Genomic DNA, 25,773 nt, shown 5'->3' with positions numbered 1-25,773 from the left:
AACGTTCGAGACAATTGTTTCTACTGTAGTTGGTTCAGTACATAAGACCATATCTGTAGCAAAACTATGTGTATGACTTGTTTTCAGAGGTCTGGCTCTTTCATACCATCCGTCTTTCATATACTTTCATATTAAAATTCAGCATGCTTATTATACTTTATTTTATATGTATCATAATTATCTATTAGTATTTATCAAAACATATGTTACTGAATATAGTAAAACATGTGCAGGGTTTTTGCGATTATTTGCCTGAGTTATTGGTTATCGTTTTGCTACCCGCCTGTGTAACGTTCACATGTGAATTCAATTTTCGTCTCAGAATCAAATTTGGCGACTGTGAAATCATGAACAAACTGGATTATCACAAATTATTGAGCTTTTTGAACAGATTTGTATTATTAATATCTTAAAGGGAGACAAACGCGAACGGACTACTTATGATGGTGATCGATTGCCAGTGTAAACTATAAGGGCGGCGTTTTTTTCTCCAGAGTTCACGTTCAAAAACAAAACAAACAAAGCAGCAAAATTGTATTTACATGAAAAAACAACAACACTATTCAAACATCTTGACAGCGAAAATACGAGTTATTGGTTTATTTATCTACGGAATGTTGATCTTCTTGATACGAGCTTATGTTAATGAAAATCATGGAAAACATGAAAAGGAATATGCTAGTGATTCGTAGAGAACAAATTCGGATAGAGGTGTTAGGGAATTGCCAAGCTGAAACATTGAAAATATTGGAAATGAATTTTCAACATATTGCGGTTTGCCTTTTTCCCAACTTTGGCTTACTCTCAAAAACTTAATTTAATGTGAGAGTAAGTTTACTCATCGTCGTCAAACCAGGAGGCAATAAGGATACATCTGGAGAGCAGGTAAAAATATACATGAAACTCACAAAAGAATAAAACAACAACATATGTATTAAAGAGGTAAATACACGGCCGTTGCGTGATAATTGGCCCATGTCCTCGACTACGTCTCGGGCTGTTATTAGTCACTCGGGCTAATTACAACGCAACAGCCCGGCTAAGCCGTGTATTAAACTCTAATGAAATATAAAAAAAAATATATTTCATGCGTCAAATCTGTTCAGAAATTGATAACATACATATTTACGTAAAAAACTTCTTCAAGTTTGATATTTATAGTTCGGACATTTCTTTCTGCCCAACATGGCCGTTTTTCAATTCAAATTATTTCCAAAAATGACAAGTATCACGAAACTAAGCACAGGATGACCGCATAAGGAATAAGTATGCGATGCAAAAGTTCATTAAGAACTATTTGGTAGAACAAGGAGCAGCATGAAGGACAAGCAAATCGGAACACATTTGCCATAATTCACGCTTTAAATACTGGATAGTTTTGAGAAAATATGTGCCTGAGTACATATACATGTATCCAGTTATCTTACATTTACTTTTGTCGCATTTCAAGATTTCGGTAGTTAAAAAAGCTGAAATATGTCCGAACCTTGAATCAACTTTTGATTGGTTTACATAGTATTGACGTTTTAACCACTTGGTATGTACATCGTGTTATTCTGAAAATTCATAATATTGAAATACCAGCTTGACCGTAACTGGTTGATTATACACACCCAAATACAGTTAAAACAATGATTGTCATAAGAGTAGTACAACACTGTGGACAGTCACATACTGTACATAAAGATGTTTGTCCACTGAAAAAACATAAATATTTCTTGCTCATCGGAAATTCCGGTGAATTTAGCAATGTCAGATGAGTCACACACACACACATACACACACACACCCACGCGCACGCGCACGCACACACGCACACGCACACGCACACACACACACACACATATCAATGCACCACCTTACAGTTTTTATTTAATGGCTCATGAAAAGTACATTATGTTGTTTCAAATAACACGCATTTTTTAAATATTGAAGTATACATTACTTCTAATTAAAAATTAAAAATACTCGTCAAAAATATGATGTTAGAGAACCTATTTGACATAAAGAGTAATAAAAAAATACTACGCGTCATGGTGTCATGACTGACATATTGATAATTAAAACATGCACGAAAATCATGTTTTTCCGGTCCATATCGAAACATCTGACCCCCGGGGACGTTGCGTGGCCGTTTTTCTCAATCCTCGTTAACGGCTAACGCGCATGTCCTCGTGTTCGATTTTTCTATTAGGACCGGAAACACGTCATAGATATCATTGATCTGTACAGTCAATAGCCACTGGCTTTAAGGTGAAGGTCTGACTGTGTTTGATACAACAGACATACTGTATGCATATAGTACATTGAATATAGTATTTTGGAGTACAAATTTATTGCAACGTCGTTTGTCTGAGTAAATATTATGATAAAAACATGAGACTGTTTCTTTGTCCTAAAAGACAGTACAGACAATTCTTTGTCAGTCCTAAAAGACAGAACAGACTATTTCTTTGTCCTAAAAGACAGTACAGACAATTATTTGTCAGTCCTAAAAGACAGAACAAACTATTTCTTTGCCCTAAAAGACAGCATATGTGACAGAACAGACTATTTCTTTGTCCTAAAAGACAGCATATCACATATTCACTTTAACGCAATATCTTCATGGTCATGTGCACAGCATGATTCTGAGATGATCTTATATCAAATATGAATACATAATACAATTCAAGAAAACACAATTTACAGTTTAAAAGTCTTAATCTTAACCCTTACATCGAGTTATTCTGAGAAAAGATCGGTTGTGCTTGGGCTTAGTTATTTTTTATAAATCCTTCAATGAAGCTGCGCACCTCTATAGCAGACGGCCTTTCATTTGGGTCAACTGACCACATCTTCTTAAGAACCTCAATGATTTCTTCCGGAGGCTTATGAGCTTTGCTGAAACTCGGACGCCATCCCCTTTTTTTGTTGCACTGCCGTTTCTTCAGCGCATCCACTGCGTCACCGTGAAAGTCTGGTCCCAAAATGTCTCTGTAAAAAGGAATGATAAAACTCTGCTCAATTGTTTTATGTTAATGTTTCAGTCAAACCAAGTTATTTATGCATCCAAAATACGTGTATTTAGAAGTATAAATCACATTTACCGGCCGGGGTCAGGCACATATATTTTATATCAATGTTCACATCTACCGTCAGTAGTCAGGCAAATATATTTTCTATCAATGTTCCCATCTACCTGTAGTGATCAGGCACATATATTCTCTAGCAATGTTCACATCTACCGGCAGGGATCAGGCACATATAATTTCTAGCAATGTTCATATCTACGGGCATGGATCAGGCACATCTAATTTCTAGCAATGTTCACATCTTCCGGCAGGGATCATGCACATAAAATTTCTAGCAATGTTCACATTTACCGGCAGGAATCAGGCCAATATAATTTCTAGCAATGTTCACATATACAGGCAGGGGTCAGGCACATATATTTTCTATCAATGTTCAAATCTGCGGGCTGTAATCAGGCAGCTACACATAGTATCTATTATTATTACCATTCGTAGCTACTGCCAGTAATTTTATGTTTTTAAATCAGATTGTCGTTTTATCGATAAGGAAAACAGTCGAGGTATGATCAAACGAATATAAGTACATATGATACCGTAGAAAATATAAACACGTACAGTAAGACCAATAACTTAGGTTTTAATAATTTGATTAACTCCACGGCTGTTATTAAAATATCACAATAGGAGCTTAGTTACCATGCATATTCCTTGCTGATTTCACTGCACACGATTTATTGTTATAGCTATGACTGCTATTATACTTCTATCATTTTAACACTAAATATGTTCTATTTTCATCCTAAAATATTTATGTGACTAATGTTTTGATTTTAAGACAAAACTATTACCTGGTCATATCCGTAGTAACCTCTAATCCAAACCACATCTCCCAGTAGATGAAGGAAAGGCTATAGATGTCAATCTTGTTTGTATGAATTTGGTTGCCAAGTAAGACTTCGGGTGCCATATAGGCTGGAGAACCCAGAACTGTGCCCCCGAGAAGCCTGGTTGATTTGGCAACACCAACGTCGGTGATCTTTGCAACGCCATCCGTTGAAATCTTGATTATTTAATGTTAACAAAATAAAGACATTTCAATTATCATATTGTTTTGAGATGTTTTTATAGAACCATTCCCCAATTAGCCTCATATATATACATAATATAATTTATATATATATTGTAACCTAAAATACTAATATCATTATGGTGAATAAAATCAAATAAATTAAGTAATAATGACAAACTCTGGTCCCAGTAGTAAACTTTGCATGTTGTGATATTTCAAACATTACCAGAACATTTTCAAGCTTCATGTCTCTATGCGTGTATCCTTGCTCGTGTATGTATTCAAGGCCATTGGCGATATATAGTGCATGAGCCATCATACTTCGGAAGGCCTCTCTCCGGCGAGGGTGATCTTTCGGGATCATCCCGGGAACCCATCGCTCTCGGTTGATGTTTTCTGTAGTAGAACAGGAAGTTACATTGCATAAGACATCATCCCTGAAAAATGGTCATGAAGTGAAAGTGTATCGGTCCCTACATACTCCCCAAACAAATACAAACGAATACTCTCTAAATACATACTTTAGATTTATACCTCATGTCGAAGGGAATAGATGTGTGCAAAGCAAATATACGGAGAAGAAAACAATTTAAAACGCTAAATATTTTGAATGTAAGTCTGGAAAAAAACACTGCTAAAACCGCTGATATATTGTGTATACAGTGATGAACAAACATACAGCCTCAATTGAATCTATACGGCTAAGTTATACTTTAAAATATAATGTAAGCATCACAAACATCTCTCATTAAGATTGTATATGCCTTTAACAAACAAGCATAATACGTGAACACAAATCAATCACATATAGCACTGTAAACACCTGGCAACTGCGAGCATATAAAGAAATACACCGAACGTAAATAAAACGTATTAAGGTCAGATATAGTGCGCTTGAATTGATCACGTTTTATTTCGAAATAAGTCAAAGCGACTTAATACCCTGTTCACACATGTCTTATATAGATGTGTACTGACCTATGTAATACCCTTTCATGGAATCCTTACACAGTTCCATCACCATGATCCAGATGAGCCCTTTAGTATGATCCTTGCGAAATGTAGCGCCGTAGTATCGTACCACGTTCGGATGACAAAGATCCCTGAATAAATAATTCGATGTAAACTTAATAATACAATGTTTTATTGCCACGTGGTAGGTTTTTGCAAGAGACTTCCAGAACTGTGTTCTTAACCTACCCATGCCATTCGGCGAGCTCCAGGAATATATGAACATGTTTTATTTCTTGACAATGATGAGTCGTTTTGAACTATTTCATGTCATATGAATATGAGATATGTTTGAACTGAAATACATTTATAGCCTGTTCTACTCAACATGACAGTGAATTGTAATATGAAGTCCATTTGTAACAAAACATTTTACAATATTTTAAAACAAAAGGTGAACTAGAACAAGCCAAGTAGCTAAAGCATAACAAGACAAAGACTGAAGTATTAAAGGCCAGACAACGAAACTCCAAGATAAATGTACCACCGGTCGCATAAACATAAGAACAGTGTAACAGTTGAATGATATTGAAAGAGGGTGTTCGAACAATGTATTGTAAACAAGACTTTAGATAAATATTATAAGTGATGACATACCTCATTGTTCGATCCTCTGTGAGGATTTCTGTTACATTCGTCCTCTTAACAGCTTCTTTCGCAACCTGCAAAATGTATTCCGTGGGAAATTTACTTAAACATGAATGTATTTTTTCCACATAACCCATGACAGAGGTTAAATCGAAATAAGAGTGGTAAAAATTTTGAACCGAAAATTGTTCAGCGAAAGTCACTCTTACAGAATGGTAACTTGAACATCAGCTGAACCGAAATGAAATAAAACCGATAATTTTAATGAACTGCGAAACTTTTGTTGTAACGCCTGTTCAAAATCAAATGTCGATTTTTTTAATACATGGCTGCCAGTCAAGTGACTATTATTTTGATTATAAGAAATAATCATACTGTTTGAAAAACAACGAACGTTGGTAGTTTGATATGCATGTTTGGTTAATTTTGTGTCAAATGTGAAAGCAAATATATTAGGGCCCCATATTTCTCGACATTTTGGTATAATATGTTATTCCACATTTACCACATATTACTTTGTTACTTTCAAATACATTATAATAAATGATACTATGCTAACTACACGGTAACGGCTAATAGGAAAATAAAAGCCACACATATTTAGATACACAAGGAAAGCGATCAAACGACCATGAACTAGAGACACAAACGTATAAGCACCACAAACACAAATATAAGCACCACAATCATACTACATTCACATCAAAATAGCTTTACCGATCAATAATAGGATTACAGCCTTGAAACGGACAGTGGATAACGAGTCCACATGAACACGAGACGGCTTGCGTCTTAAACTATTTTATATGTCAATAACATCACACTGGTCCTAACCTAAATATTTTCAGTACGAGTGCATTTGTTAAAGAGATTATTTATATGATTATTTGCAGGAAACAAGTCGAAATACCATCCAGCGGACGTAAACGTGCCTTCCCTAACGAAATCACTTGAGTAAGGGTTAGGGCTAGGGTAAGATAGTACCACATAAACGCCACTCAAATATACAGATACATGCCTTTAAAGCCACAGGACGGTGTTTCTGTAGTATCTCAGCACGGAACACATCTGCAAAGGTACCGCTTCCTAGTTTTTGCTTTTCACGCCAGCCGCTTTCTAATGGTTGCTTTCCATGCCAGTCGAACTCAGATATATCGTAGTCAAACTTCATGATGTTGTTGATATAGAAGATATTCAACTCGCCATGCTTGTCAGCACAGTCGTTGCAGAGGGATGGCAGCTTTTCCTTCAACTGTTCGATCTCTGTCATGCTTTTCCGCAGTGTCTCAATCAGTTGTTTGTCAGCCTTTTAACAATTGTTGTTGTTTTTTAAATAGTATAATATTGACAAGAAACATTAACACATGTTAAAGAGAGTACTGGTCAAAATAGAAAATGTTCTTTACGGACAATTAAAAGAAAAACAATGGACCGATTGTTCAGAACTTTGTTTAAGTAAAAAAATGTATTGTTTATGACATATTGCAATAAAATGGGCACCTTTGAAATAATGTCTTTATATTTATAAAATTACTGCAGTCACAAGTGTGTCTATAAAATTTCACGAGTAGTATGGTTTTGAAATGCAACAGTGATAATATTGAAAACGTTCTTAACTTTTATACATTTCTGAACAAAAGGTCACAGACCTCAACTCCTAAAGTGAAATATACCTTCAGGAATTCTGGTATTCGTTTTGCAGCCTCGTCAATATCTTTGAAGAAACGATCTTATGGATTTGAAATTTCACCGTGATAATATTAAAAACGTTCTTAACTTTTTCATAAATTTCTGAACAAAAGGTCACAGACCTCAACTCCTTAAGTGAAATATACCTTCAGGAATTCTGGTATTCGTTTTGCAGCCTCGTCAATATCTTTAAAGAACCGATCGAAATATTTGCGGATTTTCGAGTTTACATCCCTGTGTCCAAAGATGCTTTCTATGTACATCGTTGTAGCCTCTGCCATTACCGCCGCCCGTTGGTTCTGCGTCGCTTTATCAGTGTATCTATCCCTAATAATTAAAACGAATGCATTTAACCTAAATGTGTATACATCAGGCGTGAGCAATTCGAAATAAAGGCTAAATATAGTACCTTGAACTTTTATCTAATAACTCAGAAGTGTAGCAGGTAACTTACTTGAACAGTTTTCGGATATTCTTGTTGCCAGTGTCAAGCATACCGATACAGCTGACAGCTCCTCCCATTGTGTTGTATGTGCGTTCTACCTTTCCCTTCTTTATGCCAAATATACCTTTCGGCGTCATCCGTTTAACTGTCTTCATCATCATTGCTTTGCCTTTGTTGTCGGCCAGGAATTCTGAGACAGAATTTTAATTCTTTTGATCCAATTATCTTTAACTGACAATTCTTAAACGGCTGCATGTTAAAAGGAAATGATATTTATTCTCATATTGGCGATCATTCTTTTTTCTATGCATGATTAAAGTATACTGTTAAACTAGAAACATTTGAGAAAAATGATTTTGATGTTCAGTTTGTGCAATCACCCATTGTGTTTAGGCATGCCACATATATCAATGTTGATGGCCTTTGATTACGAACAATGTTAAGTCCAAGTTTAGACTCAGACCCAAACAAGCATTGTTTTTCTTATTTTACAAATAATCATCTTCATTACATTTGTTTTACCAAATATAATGCGAATAAACGTACAACTTCAAATAATTATACAAATTCAACAAATTTCACCATCAATATTTTTCTTGGAAGAAAGTTGAAATGAACATTTGCAGATTTGCCGCTTGACACGGAATTCAAACGTGTGTTATCAAGGCCTCATGTGTATAAGAATTAACATGTTTTTGAATATTGGACATGCTCTGTATCAACCAGCCAGCTACATTCTTCCTGTTACTGACACAAATATCATATGGCACCATGACACAAGCCGGCACAAATGCCATTTGTGGCAAAATACAACACGACGATGTTAGTAATTCAAATCGTCAACAATTGTAGTAGTGCTTATAGAAGTAGTATAAAAACAATTTGATTACAGTAAATGTCAACTATTGATATTCACGTTTTCGTTACGTTTTTGTTTGACTTTACATTTGATTAAATTTACGTTTTAAATCAAGTCAAAGTATTTATTAGCAACCTTACTTTCAATGTCGTCTACTTGGTGCTGAAGGAGACCAAATTCCTTTGAGAAAACATCAATAATCTCTTTATCGATCTTGCTGAGAACCGAGTGTTCCCTCTGCCAGCCATCTATCACCATGGCAATACGCTCCGATATCAACATGGCAGCAGCGTCAACAGTTCGCTTCCATTTCCGGTCAACCTGTGGACAACCACGCGGATCTTCCCAGTTGTACACCCTGTAAATAATATAAAAATCTTTTTTATCGACTTGGTAAAATGGTAGTTGTAATAATGCATATATTCTTTAATGTTTAACACAATTAAAACTAATGGTAACTTGCACCATGTATTTATTTAATGATTTATTTATTTTCCATTTATTATTTATTTATTTATTTCATTATATATTTCGTATGAAATTTCTTTTCAAAACTATGTATAAATTATTGAATGTGTTTTCATTTTGCACATGTGTCTATGAGCATCTGATAATAAATGTCAGATTACGAAGTAGGAATCTAATATCTAAAGTGTTCACAATAACTGCCAGTTTTTATACTAAGCTGCTGACAACATTGTACTTGAAGCGCCATAATAAGGCCTAACAAGGTTTCCATATGGACAACTAGAAAGTATAGCCATTTAAATTATTGAGTTAGAAGAAATCAGCAGCCTTGGTGTATATTGTAATGACAGTTTTAGCAAAAGTGACCTAGTGATTGCCTCCTCCTCCCGAATAAGGCCATCCAAAGCCAGGTTTTACACAAGCTTCACACATACTGACCTTCATCACTATCCATCATTCCTATACATACCCACCCAGTTTTATCACTACCCATCATTTATAAATAAGGTCATTGACGATGAGGCTATCCTCTACAAAAGCATTTTGAAACTAGCTCTTCACAAAGGCTAACTTAACACAAAGTTTAAAAACATTTTATCAACTCAAACAAGTTATTCCGCGGAAGTCATTTTTTTCTATTTTTTGGAACAGTGACATTGACACCAAGTTTAATCACTATCCATTATTCTTCCCTGCAGTTATTCGGCGGAAACTTTTTTTTCTATTTTTTGTAACAATGACTTTGACCTTGACCCTACCATATTCAAAAGCAATCCCAAGGCTAGCTCTTTACTAAAGCTACCTACACAAAACATATCACGATCTCTAATGCCAACTTCCGTCTTAGGGCGGAAACCAATGTTTGTCTCCCGTCAATGGATTTTGTTTTAAAATGAACATACTGATGTTAAATGTTAGATATGCCTACATATACTTCCATCTCTAATTGAAATCTCGATCGTTTTGCCTGCAGACAAAGTAAACAAGTGTTACCAAACAATTTTTATGACATTTTGGTGTTCTTGGTGCTGTTTAAAATCAACCCAGATATGTTGGATATCTATTTAACATTAAATATGAGACCAATGAGATTCTTATGCTTGTTAACACTTTTGGCGGCCGTAAGACATTAACGCTAAAATGTTGAATTTTCTACGTACATAGCCATATAACTTTGTAATAGTGTGTACATGCTTGTTTAATAGTGAATTTATATATCAAACGCCTATACTCGTCTGTGATCGGTCGGTTTGAGGTAGCAGTAAACTAACCAATCCTAACTAACCCGAACCCTAGTGACGTAAATAATTAACCCAGCCTACGCCTCTCCTACATCCGTTACTGGATGTTATTTACACTTAACGCATAATATTACAGACAGAAGTAACACCAACGCACCTGTCCTGAACGTCCCTACGCTGAAGCAGCTCTCGGACACTCTCGGTGATCTTGAAGATTTCGAAGTCAACCTTCTTGTGCAGATTTGCAACGCAATCTTCACTGTTTCTCTATGAAAAAGCGACAGAGAGAGACGTTTGCACATGTCACTTTACTATGAAAGTAATGCAGACCACATCAGACCTTGTTTTGAGTATTATCTTAATCGTACCTTGAGTTGAAATCGAACGACAACATACTAGTAATACATTCTCCAAATCAGTAAAGGCAAAGATAATCGCCATGCCGGTTGAACCGAAGAGACGGTCAATTTAACCGCTTAATCAGCGGTCTCGAGTAAACAATTTCTCGGTTCAGGTAGTTAGTTTGTCACCGCGCCGATAAAACTACGATTAAGTGGTCGGTTGAATAAGTTCAAAATGTACATGGTGGTATTTAGTAATCAGTCCGTAGTGGAACATCAAATCATATGTCAAATTGCTGATGTCTACAGTCGGTTTCTTTGATGTTGTTGATTGAAAGGGCAAAAATATGTTGCACTTGATTTAAAACTCACGCTATTTATTTGGGCTGACTTAACGCCACACTTATTTAATGCTTCAAAGCATTGAAGTTTATTTGCCAAGAAGTGCAGTGATCTTTTAAATTTTTAAATTAACATTGAGATATGTGTCTAAGAAAATGTATATATCAAAATTTGACCTATCTTTGTTTACCTGGAGTTCTTCTACGTGATTCTTCATTTCCTTGTATCGCTGTCTGGTTTCATCCTCAGTCATCTCATGCTGGACGCTCGTTACGCGAAGAACGTAATTCGACCGCGTGAGAAACCCGGATAGCCACCTGGAAGGAGAAGAAGGGTTCAACTTATTAAATTAATTGATCAATTTGACGTTGACAAAAAACGACTCCTCAAGAGACTAGATTTATCAAACATATTAATAATACAACCGACTTTAATGTGTCGAACTGAATGTAACATTACGAGCAAAAGCGAAATTCGGTCACATATATGTCGAGTTCCAACGTTCCAAATGTTCTACATAGACATCTATAGAGTGTGTATGCGAAACAGCGTATCTGAAGCTTTGCATTTCAAGTTAAAACATTAAAACTTTATAAGACATGGTTACATGTGTAGCATATGTTGCAATGCTGAAATATACGCACTTGTGTTTAATAGTAAGCGTGCCTTAATTGAAAAGACACGTACTCGATACCTTTAAAGGGGAAATAATTACGGTGCTGTTTTAAATAACGTATTCAACAGCATTAACCCCAATGTAGCTTGTAACATAACTTGTCTTTTTTGAATGATCTTTTAGAACATAAGTGAGTTATGTTATGTTACAGATCCTAGGTAAACATGGTTATATAATGGTATTATTGTTACATTTTCATAGTATTTATTTCTTTTAATTTGATAATTTTAATTGAGTTGAAAATTTTTGAATCTATTCAATTTTTCAAATATATCACTTTTATGGATTTCTGGTGCATATTTTTGTTTTCGTTTATTGTAATATGTTAACTATGCAAATTGTTTGAGTGGCTTATCATCATCCTCACGTTATCATCTAGGCATATTTCTTTTTCAACGGTCATTTCGTCGTTATATCGTGATAAAATGATTGTAGATCTGAGTTTTGAGGCAACCAATCTTCAACTGTAGTTTTTTAACAGTACATCTTAATTTGTATCAACGAACATTTAAAACGATTGATTTAAAACGACTACGTTTAATGAAAGCATATCCTAACAAATGGTGCTTATATGCACCGCTCGTTGACCAACTGACTAATAGTAATACAATCCTGAGGCCATAAACCGATTCTCAATTTTCAGAGGTTTGCTAATGATAGATCTACCAGGTGATTCCAATGCTGCAAATTTAAGTGCAAAATAGATCATTTTCCTGATATCATCGTTAATCAATCAAACCGCTCAATACATTGAGCATGTTTAACTTTAGAGCATTGACAATCGATATGCGGTTTTTCCAATTATCTATTTATCATTTATTTCTTAAAGATAAGAACATATCATTATTCAACGAATAACCATTAATATACAATGCATTCAGGTACTTAAGTACTCAATGGACAAAGTTCCATTTCGTGCATTACAAAATTATTTCCTAAGAAAATGTAGATTACAGTATAATCGCCATTATTAATGCATATTAAGCATATTAACGTAATACCTAAAACTGGGCCAAAGTATAAATGAAGTTATTACCCTACTTATGTTCCTTTCAATGACATTGAACATTGATATTTAAATTGTTTGTAAGACTTGGCTATAGTCAATCGGCACGGTTTGCAAAACAATAAATAGAAAACGGCGAAAGATCTCTGATTGTCTTAAGTGTCCGCAGATTGCACACATAATCGGGACGATTGAACCAGACCGTTGTGCGCATACCATCAATGTTCTAGTGTACGAGAATGAATATACTAGACGTCGGAAAAGTTTTGCCAATTTTAGTTGATACATTTTTGACATAACAACACATTTCCTAAAAATGATTTTACCAGTAGTGGTTGATCAGTCCCTGTCGGAGTGAACTTGATATGAGTTGTCCTATCTTTTGAAGCAACAGCTCGTGGTCCTTTAGTTGACCTTGGCGATTGAGGTAGAAATCCCGAGCCTTATATAATAGCAAGTGCAAAGGTACAAAAAAGAGTTCCTTATCATATTATCATAAACAATAGATACACATGTAAAGGTGTAAAATAATACTTCGTACGATGTTTTTATATTGCAAAGCTTTTGTCTAGTACTGAAGGAAAACTGACGTTTTAATTCTAAGACAAACTTTAATTATTGCTGCCTTGAAATAGGGCTTTGTTTACTTTAACATTAGCGTCCATTTTACAGCAAGAAGAAAACACAATTAACAAGCTATTGATAACAATAATTGATTTCTTAAATACAATTTTATCCGGGACTATCTTGATTTAAACATTACATGATACGACCCATTTAATAAGATGATAGTCAATTAGAGGTTTACCTTGTTCACCGACATGTAGTGTATTTGATGTTCCCTTACACCTGGGTAGACCCGCGACAATTTCTCGAATACCTCACGTTGGACACCCCCCTTGTCTTTGTCCGGCACGTTCTCCCATTTGTTCCCAATGAACAGAGTGGCTTCGGGGCTGAACTCCTCGGTGCAATTGACAACCGTCTTAAGTAAATGGCCCAGCTGAAAATACAAAACAAATGTAAACCGGCGAGTCTATAGATACATTGTTCGCAAACGACTTTTAAACCCAACTGTATCTTTAACTTATATATATATATAAAGATACAAGTATACGTTGTACATCTACCGTTTCCTTAAAGATCTTGTATTGTTCAGAACAAGGCATGTGGACCATGTGTATGGTTGAGGCTGTGCAATGACAGCAAGGGAAGATACAACACTGTCATCGATCATATTCCAAACGTCCAAACACATAAACCAAAACCTTATGATGTTGTGCACAATGGGGAACCAACGCTTCCACGTACCGGTACAACAATGTTTCGTGGCCTCCCTTATGTTTTTTTTTGTTTTAATTTATGTTCAAAGGCTGTGTAGCTCTTTGCCTACCACACTGTTAATTTGGCCTGTTACAGAAATGTGTATCAGGATATCTTACCCCGCCTTGCTGAACCCCTCCGGCTGATCTTACCCTGCCTTGCTGAAGCCCTCCGGCTGCGTTTGTGCTAATGACGTAGAGGAAGCCAAATGATTTGTTCAAGTACAACTCCAGACGTCGGCCAACATTGTTCCCTCCGTCGATACCGGGCGTGTCCACGATCACGACTTGCTTCTGTAGTTCGATATAGTTATATATATATATATATATATATATATATATATATATATATATATATATATATATATATATATATATATATACAAAATTTTTACATGAACATATGAACTCACAGCCTGCGATTGCGCCGGGTAAGGTTTTAAAACAAACTAGGTAGGCAGTTGCTTAACTAATCCATGTTTATGTCACAATAGTAAAGATGATTGTCAAATCAAATCGACGTATTACCTACCAATTAAAGAAAGTTAAGGGCACAGGTTAAATGGCTTAACCTTATAATGCAATGGAAACGGGGACATACCCAATAACCTTCAATTTCAATTTACTGATCAATTGTATAAAACTGGTTAAGTCTTTGGTGTTTTAAGTTTTGAGGCCCATTTTTCGAGGCCTGATAGCTGCTTAACCAATACCAAACGTCACAACACAACATAGAATGATAACATATACCAACATATCATTCAACAAATATATGTTTTGGGAGCTGCCCCGAAAAGGTCAGAGAAAGAAGCGTCAACTGGTGTTTTATCATAGTGTATGAGTATATAATCTCAAATGTGTCTCAAAGCAGAAGCAATACTTAATACCCAGGAACAAATTTCCCATCTCAGTTTTCAGATTGTCAATTTAAAAAAATAAATAAAAAAAGAACAAATACACGCTTAGCAGCATATGCTTATCGCACATATATTTTTGTCGACCTTAGGTATTTATAAAAAAAATAGAAGAAAACATACATATATATCAAAGTTCACTTTCTTGACGTTATGAAAATGATTTGTGATTACATTTGATATGGGTTTAAGTATACTATAATTATCATCAAATGGATATAGTAATTACTTACGCTGAGTTTTTTGAAAGGATGGTACAGTTCCACTCTTTGAAAGGGGTTATCATCATTCTCATCACATTCGACCACACTGTCTTTAAACTCCTGTATACCCTTGAGATCGTCTGTAATTAAGATATTGAATAACACTAAATTGATATATTAGAAGGTTATATTTAAGTTCGTTTATCGGCGATGCACTAACCGATGGAGATTCGCTTGAATTTTGAAATCGAATATTTTTCATGCACATTGACAAATACGACAAAGATGCCTCTTCTTTAGATTACTTTTGCATATGCATAGACGTTAATCTGTGGTGGCAGTCGTGTTTACTACTTTAGGCTTTCTTTCCTAGTCTTAACGCTATACAAACACAAAAATACATTACAAATGCCTTGGTATGATTTGACCGTACGCAGTTGATATAGCTTTGTTTTCACCAATCAAATTACATCTTACTTAATCTGATTTCCCTCGGAGGTATTTTCCTTGTTCTGTCTCCACTGTCGGACAGTTCGGGCTTGTAGAAACACTTTGCCAATTTCTCATCGCTGCAGCGTATCTCTATGATAGTGTTTGTGCATTTCTGGGCATCCGTGGGCAGCAACTGGCAGTCGAGTATCAGGTTGATGAGGCTCGATTTTCCCGCCCCGATTTCACCTGAAAACAGTCGAACGAATATTGTGAAAATTGGTTTTGTTATGGACCATCACGTAATTTTATATTTGGAACATCTATATTATTATATCATGCCTCCAATAAAAATGACGCAACGCCATTGGTCCAGGAATTGTCATGCAGTGACCCCATATATTTCCATATTGGGTAACCAAACTGGCGTCTATTTTCCGATTCCGATGAATATTTTGATGAATAAATGAAACATGTAATCATGTAAACATGTCGACGTGATATATACGTTACGGGGTTAGTAGGTGACCCGATATGGAATTTTACGCGACACAGGAAACTATATTTGGGTTCGAGCGATATGGTTTCCTTTGCCCCGTATATCCCATATTGGGTCCCTACTTACCTTCGTATATCCCATATTGGGTCCCTACTTACCTTCGTATATCCCATATTGGGTCCCTACTTACCTTCGTATATCCCATATTGGGTCCCTACTTACCTTCGTATATCCCATATTGGGTCCCTACTTACCTTCGTATATCCCATATTGGGTCCCTACTTACCTTTGTATATCCCATACTGGGTCCCTACTTACCTTCGTATATCCCATATTGGGTCCCTACTTACCTTCGTATATCCCATGTTGGGTCACCTACTAACCCCGTTACTTAGAATATCGTGTTTAGTAGCATTGCTTATAAACTACATTAATTTTATGTTGCCTTTGTATAACATTGATTTATTACACGTTATAATTACCTACATGTAATTTTGATCTATGTTTTAACAGAACAGAACAGAACAGAACTTTTATTAGGCATAAACATTAACATGTTCGTAGCCAAATGCATATATATATACATTCACGGCGGTAATATAAAACAGTACTGACATTAATGTTGTATGAAAAGAGCATAAATTCAAGAACAAATATAAATAAAGCTATTCAAATACTAATAAGCAATAATTAAATAAAATTAAAGCACTTTTGCGCTTTTCAGTGGCAATATAAACAAATTTAGCAAGTTTCCTTAATAATGCTGCATTTTCAGAACTTAACAAATTACATAGTTTTTTCTTGGTTGGCCAATGACAATAATATCATGGTAAGCACATTTGTCTACTATCTTTATAAAATGGACATACAAGAATAAAATGATATTCATCTTCAATCGTATTCATATTGCATATATGCATTTTCTATCATGTCTTGGTATATTTCTATATCTGCCTTCTTCTATAGCTAACTTGTGTGCTGAACATCGCACTCTACTTAGAGATACTCTATGGTTAACATTAGTGACACTATCGAGATATTTGTCATAACAAAATCTTGTTTTTATATCTTTACAAGTACAAATAACAATATTATGTCTTTGATATGATTTACACTCAAACAGATCCTAATGTGTTTTGTAAAGGCATATTCACCATTCTTGATTTTGAACATGTACGTGCTTAAATTATATGCATCTCATGGGCTGTAAGCTTTAAAAACTTTACAAATATCCGTCTGCTTTCTACTAAACTTTGATCATTTTACCAGCCACGATTATTATTAATGATAGTTCTTTGTTGATAAAGGTACTGGAGTTTTTTAATTTAATATTTGCACAAAAATGAATGCATAATTGAACAAAGTCAATCAAAATTCTTAGACAAAAATAATTTGACTTACAAAATGGCCTGAAACCATGTACGCGTCAATAGCTTGCAAATAATATTAAACGGTTTTATAAATAGTACCTGCAACTAGAATCCAGCATTCCCCGTTTTTAAGCGATTTCTGGTTTCCTTTAAAATCGTCCTCCATGCCTGAAATAAAAACAAAGGTTCTGACGGTGAAAAAGTGCATGAAATTCTGTTAACATCTTAATGATTTAGAATACTGTTAGCATTTCGATCCTCTGTCAGACTTTAAAAATTGTGATCTGAAAGTATGTTTGCAACCAAATTCATCGTAACTGGTCAGTCTTATTGTATTTCCATTCATATTAACTTTAGTTCGCTCTCAAACGACATCGTACATTATAAGTAGCTACACTATTCAATATATATTGGAACAGTAGTATACTTATACCAGATATATAATAGGTTTCTTCTTACTCGGGTAGGTTTGTATAAGGTTTGATTTGAGCTTTAGAGGAAAGGCTTGGAAGAGTCTGTGCGCCTGTTGAATCTTCTCCTGTAGTTGCCGTCGAACCACCTCATGGTCCTCGCTTGCCTTCATTATCGAAGGACCTTTGGGCTCAGCAGGCTAAATTACAAAAATATAAAGCAATATGATCTAGTTCCAAAGAAAGAAAATCAAACTTTTTGTTATCTTGTTTGGTGACGCAGCCGAACATATTTTTAACAAGAATGACACACGTTAACACACTTAGTTCACATAAATATAACTTGACATAAACACAAATGGCTCAATTTCTCGAAATTCATTCAGCATTACAAGCTTTACTATACATATTTCTTTCAGTCAAATTACTAATTTATACTTAATTGTACAAAAAAGAAACTAGTTGATCGTGTTAAATCATACGAGTGTTATCAGACTATTGGATATGAGAACATGTCACAATTTATACCAAAGCAAATAGTTAGTTTAGCTTGAACTTGCTATAAGGGACATTAGATTGTTCGAAAAAAAATTGGCGGATACGTGGTCTAGTGGTTGCACAATTGACTATTAATCCAGGGGTCGCAGGTTCGATTCCTCGTAGCACCACTAAAAGAAACTAATCGTCTTACTGGAGGGGCCTTATTTGGGGTCCCGTGTGACAGTGCTTTACATTGGTACACGTTAAAGAACCATGGTAGCTCTAACCAGGGTTTCATTCTGTCTGTGCACTATTATCAGCACTCGCCGAATGGGCAAGGCCAGAGTGCGAGTATGAATAAGATTACACACCACCACCTCGATAAATTAGTGCTACCAATTTGGAATAAAGTTATTTAATGTACATTTGGCATCGTATTTGCTTCTGATACAATAATTTGATTTTTCTAATACATTGGAGACAGAAGAACATATTTTCACAGAATCCTTTTGCACAAGTTCTTCAAAATTTCACAAACACATACACAGAACAACGCATATGCTTTAAATTTAGCACCACATACATATCATAGACCGATAACATTCTCAAAAAGTTTAGAAGCATAAAAGTCGTATATCAATGTATTTCTATGGCGAATGATTTGAAGAAGGACTGTGTTTTTTTAACTAATGTGACACAAGTACAAGTAAGATTTTAGTTATTTAAATAAAAGCAGACATGAATGAAAATGTCATGGTTAGTCACCAAGTATTTGCAATCATGGGGTATCGATCGATCCTTATAAAACATTTTTTAAAACTATCAGATACATTCATATACATACCAACAAATTACTTTAAATAGACGCGAACTCACTTGTATTCCGTTTTCAAAAAATATTGCAGCATTAATTTAAGGAAAACAAAAACTTTCCTAATACTAATTTGATGTTAAAGATATTGTAATCTGACCAAGAGCTTGTTTTTTAAATAATAAATGAAACATTTCACAAAAGTAGTCTTCCTTCCTTCGGTCATAGTGTGAATATGTAGCGTCGCTTGTCCTCAATGACATAGATCATTCATGTGCTTCTTAATTTGTAACACATAAACTTCATAATACCGTATACACTATAATTAAACAAAAGGCACCGCTTCCTACATATCAGTCAAGCATTTGTTAACGCCAATTGTTTTATCGAGTACATAGTTCTTGTAAGTAGAGTTTTTCTGAAGTAGATAAATGTTGGTGGCTTGATATAAGTCTACGGTTGAGTACTCAAATCAAAATCGAAAACAAATGATCACCTGTTTTACAATGACTCAAAGCGGTAACCCGTGTTCTGGTCGTTCTAAAGGTTTGGTCTCTGGGCCTGTCAAAGTCGTTTCCGTTGAATTCCTTACCGCCTCCCAGTGATTCATACAATGCAATACTGGTCATTTTAATTGTTTGGCCTTTGGACCTGTCTATGTCGGTTCCATGGTATTTCTAACCGCCTCCCAGTGATTTCCACAGTGTTCTAATTGCCATTCCCATGCGACAGCCGAAAGAAGTGGAATTTTGTGAGGTTATGTGCATGGTCACTTGTTTAATCCCCCAGTAAACTCTTGTTCCAATGAAATCAGTGTTTCATTTGAACTTTCAAGTGCAGTATTCCCAAATTTATTGATATTTTGAAAAATATATTTATGTCCGTTTTTGGTGTATTAACGTTTGTGTTTCTCGTTAAGCGCCTTTTGGGTTACGCAATATTAACAGGCGATGAGACCTTTCCCCTAGTTTCGAATCCCCACGATCTCTTGGGCGTCGGCTTCTCACCCAAGAGGTCGTGGGTCCGATTGCCACTAGGGGTACTTTCTCATGGCCTATCTAAAGGGAAACGGTACTGGATTTTGCACAGGAAACGGACTCTAGAGTGATTCTATAAGTTATACGCTTTCGCCACAATCAAGCTTAAATAAATTAGTATATACTTACTACTGATCTTGTGTCCTATTGATTATAATGCGTACGCTGACTTGTTCGACTCGTATTTGTCAGTCTATCGACGTTTAAATGCGTACGCTGACTTGTTCGACTCGTATTTGTCAGTCTATCGACGTTTAAATGCGTACGCTGACTTGTTCGACTCGTCTTTGTCAGTCTATCGACGTTTAAATGCGTACGCTGACTTGTTCGACTTGTATTTGTCAGTCTATCGACGTTTAAATGCGTACGCTGACTTGTTCGACACGTCTTTGTCAGTCTATCGACGTTTAAATGCGAACGATGACTTGTTCCACTCGTCTTTGTCAGTTTTCGACGTTTAAATGCGCACGCTGACTTGTTCCGCTCGTCTTTGTCAGTCTATCAACGTTTAAATGCGTACACTGACTTGTTCCACTCGTCTTTGTCAGTTTTCGACGTTTAAATGCGCACGCTGACTTGTTCCGCTCGTCTTTGTCGACGTTTAATTGTTGTACAGTTGTTCTACCAGATCTTAGCATGTTTATTGATACTGCAGTTCGCCTGAATTGTTAGGTTGTTATTAGTTATCTTATGGGCGGAACAGATCGATGGGTGAATGCGAAACGGTTCTAAGTGGCATTAAATAATGAAGAAGATAAAACCTTTTCGCTTTAAACCCTCGAGGTGTTTGCAACTTTTTACAAGTTGTTTGCAGAAGGTCATATTTGCCCACCTACTTGCAAAGGATGATCAAGGAATTCATATACCCTTAAGTGTAAACACATTTCTGTCAATATATTGGTATATATTTTTAATATTTCAATACTTCCTCATTCGCAATTAACAATATCATTTCCTTACATAAATTGAAGATTGTTAACAGCATACCTGATTGATAAAATAACAAAAAGATAATTGAATAGCGCGATCAGGCGCTTTTGTTTAGCTATTGGAAATTCCAAAGCCTTATTAATTGTAATGCAATGTAAAGCGGTAAAATGGTCAAAATACCCGTCAGTCAGATGAACCAATCAAACGAACTATTGCGAAATGAATGACGAAGAACTGTAGCAAGACTGTTATCAAATCTTGCGAAGGTATATGCCATTATTACATAAATAATTACGTTTACCGTATATTCCCTAAAAGAAACGTTTTGCTATTTAGTTCTTTGTCAAGAATTGAAACAGAAACTTTATCTTCGGAAAGTTGATCTTACCATGTGCGAAAATTGGAATGTAGGTACACAGAAATTTTGTCTCATTTTATGATGTGGGAATGATTTGTTGAAGGTCTTTTGGGGATCAAATTCCGACAAAACAAACACTTTTGGACAATTCATTTATGTTTGTGTTATTTAAATTATTCTTCAAAATAGAATGCATAAAAGTATTGAGCAACTGCAGTGAGCAAATTTCGTCAACATTTATAGTTGTATCTCATCTTCGCAAAACTGATACTAAGATCTGCAGTCCCGATCTCTGACGGCTGATGTACAGGCCATGTTGATTAATTAAATGTTCGTCCTCATACTTGAGTACAATCAGAGCGAGCAGAAAAGTTATATAAAAGGATATACTAAAATATGATTCGGCATTTAATACGAAGATGAACAAGTGTATTAAAGAAAGAGACTGCTGTAAATGCAGACTTCTGAAATCATCCTTGTTTGATATAAACGGTGTTCAAATGTCCAGACCCTGTATTGTCTTAGGACATTTGAAATCGTATGAAGCTACTTCTTTGTGACATATTCAATATGTAGGATCCACACCACAAGAGGACCTCAGTGGTAAAAACAGTTACTTTATTCAACGATTCAGAGATATTCAATATATCAAGACATCTTTGTTCTTCCAATCAACTTAGTTTTAAAGTATGGACGCGTGTTTCATATGTATCATTATACAGAAAGCGACGCGCCGATACATTTGACACGATACACTCTCGTGACCAACAATTCAGTATTCATAGTAAACATATTACGTCCTTGTGTGGCCCTTGCATGACAAGCTTTCAATAGTATCTGACGTTGTTATTTTCAGTAGTTCATTGTTATGAAAAGTACCCCACTTGCTAATGCGTTACATACCAATGTCAACCTCAAACGATTTTTTTCATAATGAAACCAGATAAGCGGTGTATGTATGAACGAAATTCGAACGACAAATTTCATAACTTGATCTAGTCCGGATTAATTCCAAAATACAATGTACTTTCTATCTAGCTCACAATCTTTGAATTGGCCGATTATCCACACCGCTTTATCAGCTATTATGTTGTGCTCAAGGTGAGCTTTTCGAATCGCCCACCGTCCAGAGTCCGCTGGCTGGTCGTCCGTCCGTCAACCATTTCTTCAAACGGAAATCAATTTAGATTATTCTTCACTGGGATTTTCCATGGATGCCTTTCAAAAATTTCCAAAGGAATGAGTTCCATGTATAACTCTTTACACAATAATACGCTTTTTAAAAAGAGTTAAACATCAGTGGTTTTGAATTAAAATATGTTGTCATGGTGAAAAAATAAGCTTTGGAATAATAATTTACTTTCTTGTGATATTCAGACCTGGTCAACGTTTTATCCACCAATGCCAAGTACCAACTCAACTGAATACATTGTCTAAATAAAGTGTATGCCTTAAAACAAAAAGAATTCGAATTAAATCGTGTCTATCTTAAATTTAATTTTGTTGTGCCTTTATGGTTCTATTTCATTTATGTAGAACATAAGTATTTGAGTGACACTGATAAATCCAGTTCCACTGTCTTGGGTTCTACGCGCGTGGCTTTTGATCCCTGAAATAATTTAGAACACAAGGTTGTCCGGTTCGCGCACCGGTAAGCGCACTCGCTCTCACCAAGGCGACCCGGATCGATTCCCGACCTGTGCGCATGTGTTTTTGTTTGATGGCCACAAAGCCAGACAAGTGGGTTTTCTCCGGGAACTCCGGTTTCCCCCCTTTCACAAAACCATACTCATCGTGCAAACGCTAGTGACTTGGTACAAAGTAACTTCCTTGACAATCGTTGTAAAATAAATAAAGTTTAACACTAACACACATAAATGTATTTGTGAACTACCAAAAGGTAAGACTATTTTTCACTTATTGGTTATAATGGTAAATCCCATCGGACTTAAATGATTTTATTCTGGATCTTACAATTTAAAATCGTATATCGACGATTAAAACTCTTAATATTTAATAAATTTATTTCGGGCGGGTAACAGCTTCATTGTGAACAGTTTCTATGGTTGATTAAAAGAAAATGTGACAAAATTTGCACTTTCTCTTCCCTTGTCTGAAAGTATTACATATACATATCATATGTGACATTCAATTAAATCGTGACATCAGAGAAAAAAAAACACCACGAAATGACGCTTGCTTAAATTTACAAACACTAACAAACATCTACAGTTCAACGTTTTTTCCCCATACAAATCACGATTCATGCATATTATGTTAAGAAAAGTAATGGGTTGAGGGTATTCTCATGATTGATTTTTGCCAAAATTTAAGACACCATTTTAATATGAAGCAAATGTATTCATGACATGAAACATATGTTAATTATTAAATGTTCGTGTCAAAAGTACGATCTTCTTGATCATGATGGAGTCCATAATTCTTGATAATTGTGGACTTGGTTCAATCTGAGACACCATCTACAGGTTTCCGTGACACGAAATCGTCATTAAACCTTTTCTCGTGTTACAGAGTTGGAACCCCGTGGAGACCTCTATCAAAACCTTATTATTTTGGGTTATTTATAAACAATGCCCCGCAATGATCTAACACTCTATCTACAGTCTTGTAAACGTGACACAAAAGCATTAAACCTTTTCTCGTGTTACAGAGTTGGAACCCCGTGAAGTCCTCCATCAAAACATTACTAATTTGGTCTGTTTATAAACAATGCCCCACAGTAATCTAACGCACTATCTACAGTCTTGTAAACGTGACAAAAACTCGTCACTCAACCTTGAACGTGTTACAGAGTTGGAACCCTGTGAGAATTTAATTACTGATTGGGTCGTTATTATTCATATGTCGCAATCATAGTATCTGTATCGTTTTTGGATTCATTTAAAGCTGCACTCTTACAGATTTTATTACCGTTTTGACACTTTTTGATATTTCGTCTTGGAATGAGCTAATTTTTTGCCTAAGTCTCTACAAACCAGTGATGAAAGACTGCTGAAAACAGATCAGATCGCAGATTACTATATATCCGTTCGAAAATTAATGTTTTATGGCTAAAAGCGTTCCTAACGGTTTAAAAAAACACATAAAACATCATTTTTGGAACTAAAATATGAAAATCTGCGATCTGATTTTTTTGTTAGCAGTCTTATATCACTGGTTTCCATAAATTGCCTCATTTCGAGACAAAAACATAAAAAAGTTTTCAAAACGTTCAATCTGTGAGACTGCAGCTTTAAGACCAACATTAGTTTGCATTGTTTTATTGTTTAATTATATATTAATGACTGCGAGAATCCTAAAATATAAATGTTATCTACACATATATGTGTTCGTCGTTATGCGTGTTTTATAAAGAGTACCAGCAATTGTAGAAACTTACCAGAGAAGCCAATTTTGATAGAGATTATTTTCAATAGAAGACATAATATTGAGCCGCATCGCGCGATTTTGGGCCTTCGGACATAATTATTACAAATGAAATAATCATTAATAAAAATGCCAAAAATAATGATTTTTTCTATGTAAATCAATTTCTTCCTGACTTCTTTCTTTTTAAGGTTTGTCATTGGTGCATCATTTTCCCGATAATTTATGATCATTGGTTTACTCATGTTTCCATAGCAACCATGGATTTCGTCCCGACATATTTTGACTGGATTGATAGTTTGTGTTTAAAACGGCCAAATGTATTAAAAATACAAAAATGATTCATTATTTTTTATCTTAATTATGTTCTTTAAAGATTCTGTGATAAGAAAATAATTTAAATTATAAGCTAGTTGTAATATTGATACAATAATTTTGCACGTCATTTGAATAATGCACTTTCATTACGACGTCATTTGAATGACGTCAGATTTAGTATTCAAAATGCGCAATACATGATCTCGCTTGTAAACACGTAACTTACGCAATTTAAGTGATATCAATATGAAAATTTCAAAATATCTTTCTGAAATTACAGTATCAGTGTGTGTATACCACGTGATAAATTACGTCATACATGCTACGTCGGAAGGCAACAATTTGCATAAAATGAAGACTTAAATCAAAGATAACTTTTCTATTACTACACCATTTTAAATAAAACAAAGGGCAGTCTCTGTCGCTTAAAGAGCCCCGTCTTTGTTTCATTACCGAAGTTTGATTTGGCCAATTGTTTCCACAAACACTTCAACAAACCTGTTTCCATAATAATGTTTTGACAGTGCTCCGTCAGACGGCCGTATTTGGAAAAGGT

The 25,773-nt window shown here is 35.2% G+C and overlaps 1 protein-coding gene across 2 annotated transcripts; it reads right to left on the bottom strand.

The window, feature by feature from the left end:
- Nucleotides 1–520: 520 nt before the first annotated feature.
- On the bottom strand, nt 521–19,429 carry LOC128218949 (uncharacterized). Of its 2 annotated transcripts, none has more exons than XM_052926724.1 (19): nt 19,221–19,429; nt 17,946–18,096; nt 17,586–17,654; nt 15,666–15,866; nt 15,219–15,328; nt 14,225–14,365; nt 13,558–13,752; nt 13,076–13,191; nt 11,258–11,384; nt 10,542–10,651; nt 8,816–9,033; nt 7,826–8,006; nt 7,518–7,698; nt 6,701–6,988; nt 5,692–5,756; nt 5,062–5,186; nt 4,310–4,479; nt 3,863–4,074; nt 521–2,976 (listed from the first exon to the last, which is right to left on the bottom strand). In XM_052926724.1, exons 2-19 carry the CDS (start codon nt 18,067–18,069, stop codon nt 2,757–2,759), a joined length of 2,853 nt encoding a protein of 950 aa, XP_052782684.1. In that variant the 5' UTR covers nt 18,070–18,096; nt 19,221–19,429; the 3' UTR covers nt 521–2,756. The 2 variants fall into 2 exon arrangements, with proteins under 2 accessions (XP_052782684.1, XP_052782683.1); XM_052926723.1 differs by having other exon boundaries at nt 19,253–19,429.
- Nucleotides 19,430–25,773: the final 6,344 nt, after the last annotated feature.

The sequence above is a fragment of the Mya arenaria genome, chromosome 15 (genome assembly GCF_026914265.1).
Source record: "Mya arenaria isolate MELC-2E11 chromosome 15, ASM2691426v1".
Taxonomy (NCBI): domain Eukaryota; kingdom Metazoa; phylum Mollusca; class Bivalvia; order Myida; family Myidae; genus Mya; species Mya arenaria.
This window is presented reverse-complemented; position numbering and strand designations above follow the sequence as displayed.

What these genes read in the sequence shown, in the direction of transcription:
- LOC128218949 (XM_052926724.1), bottom strand. Translation starts at nt 18,069, where the DNA reads ATGAAGGCAAGCGAGGACCATGAGGTGGTTCGACGGCAACTACAGGAG. An exon ending in TCCGAGGGAAATCAGATTAA is followed by an intron (nt 15,329 to 15,665) that starts GTAAGATGTAAT and finishes TCTTAATTACAG; the next exon opens with ACGATCTCAAGGGTATACAG. An exon ending in GAGGGCTTCAGCAAGGCAGG is followed by an intron (nt 13,753 to 14,224) that starts GTAAGATCAGCC and finishes TTGTATTTTCAG; the next exon opens with CTGGGCCATTTACTTAAGAC.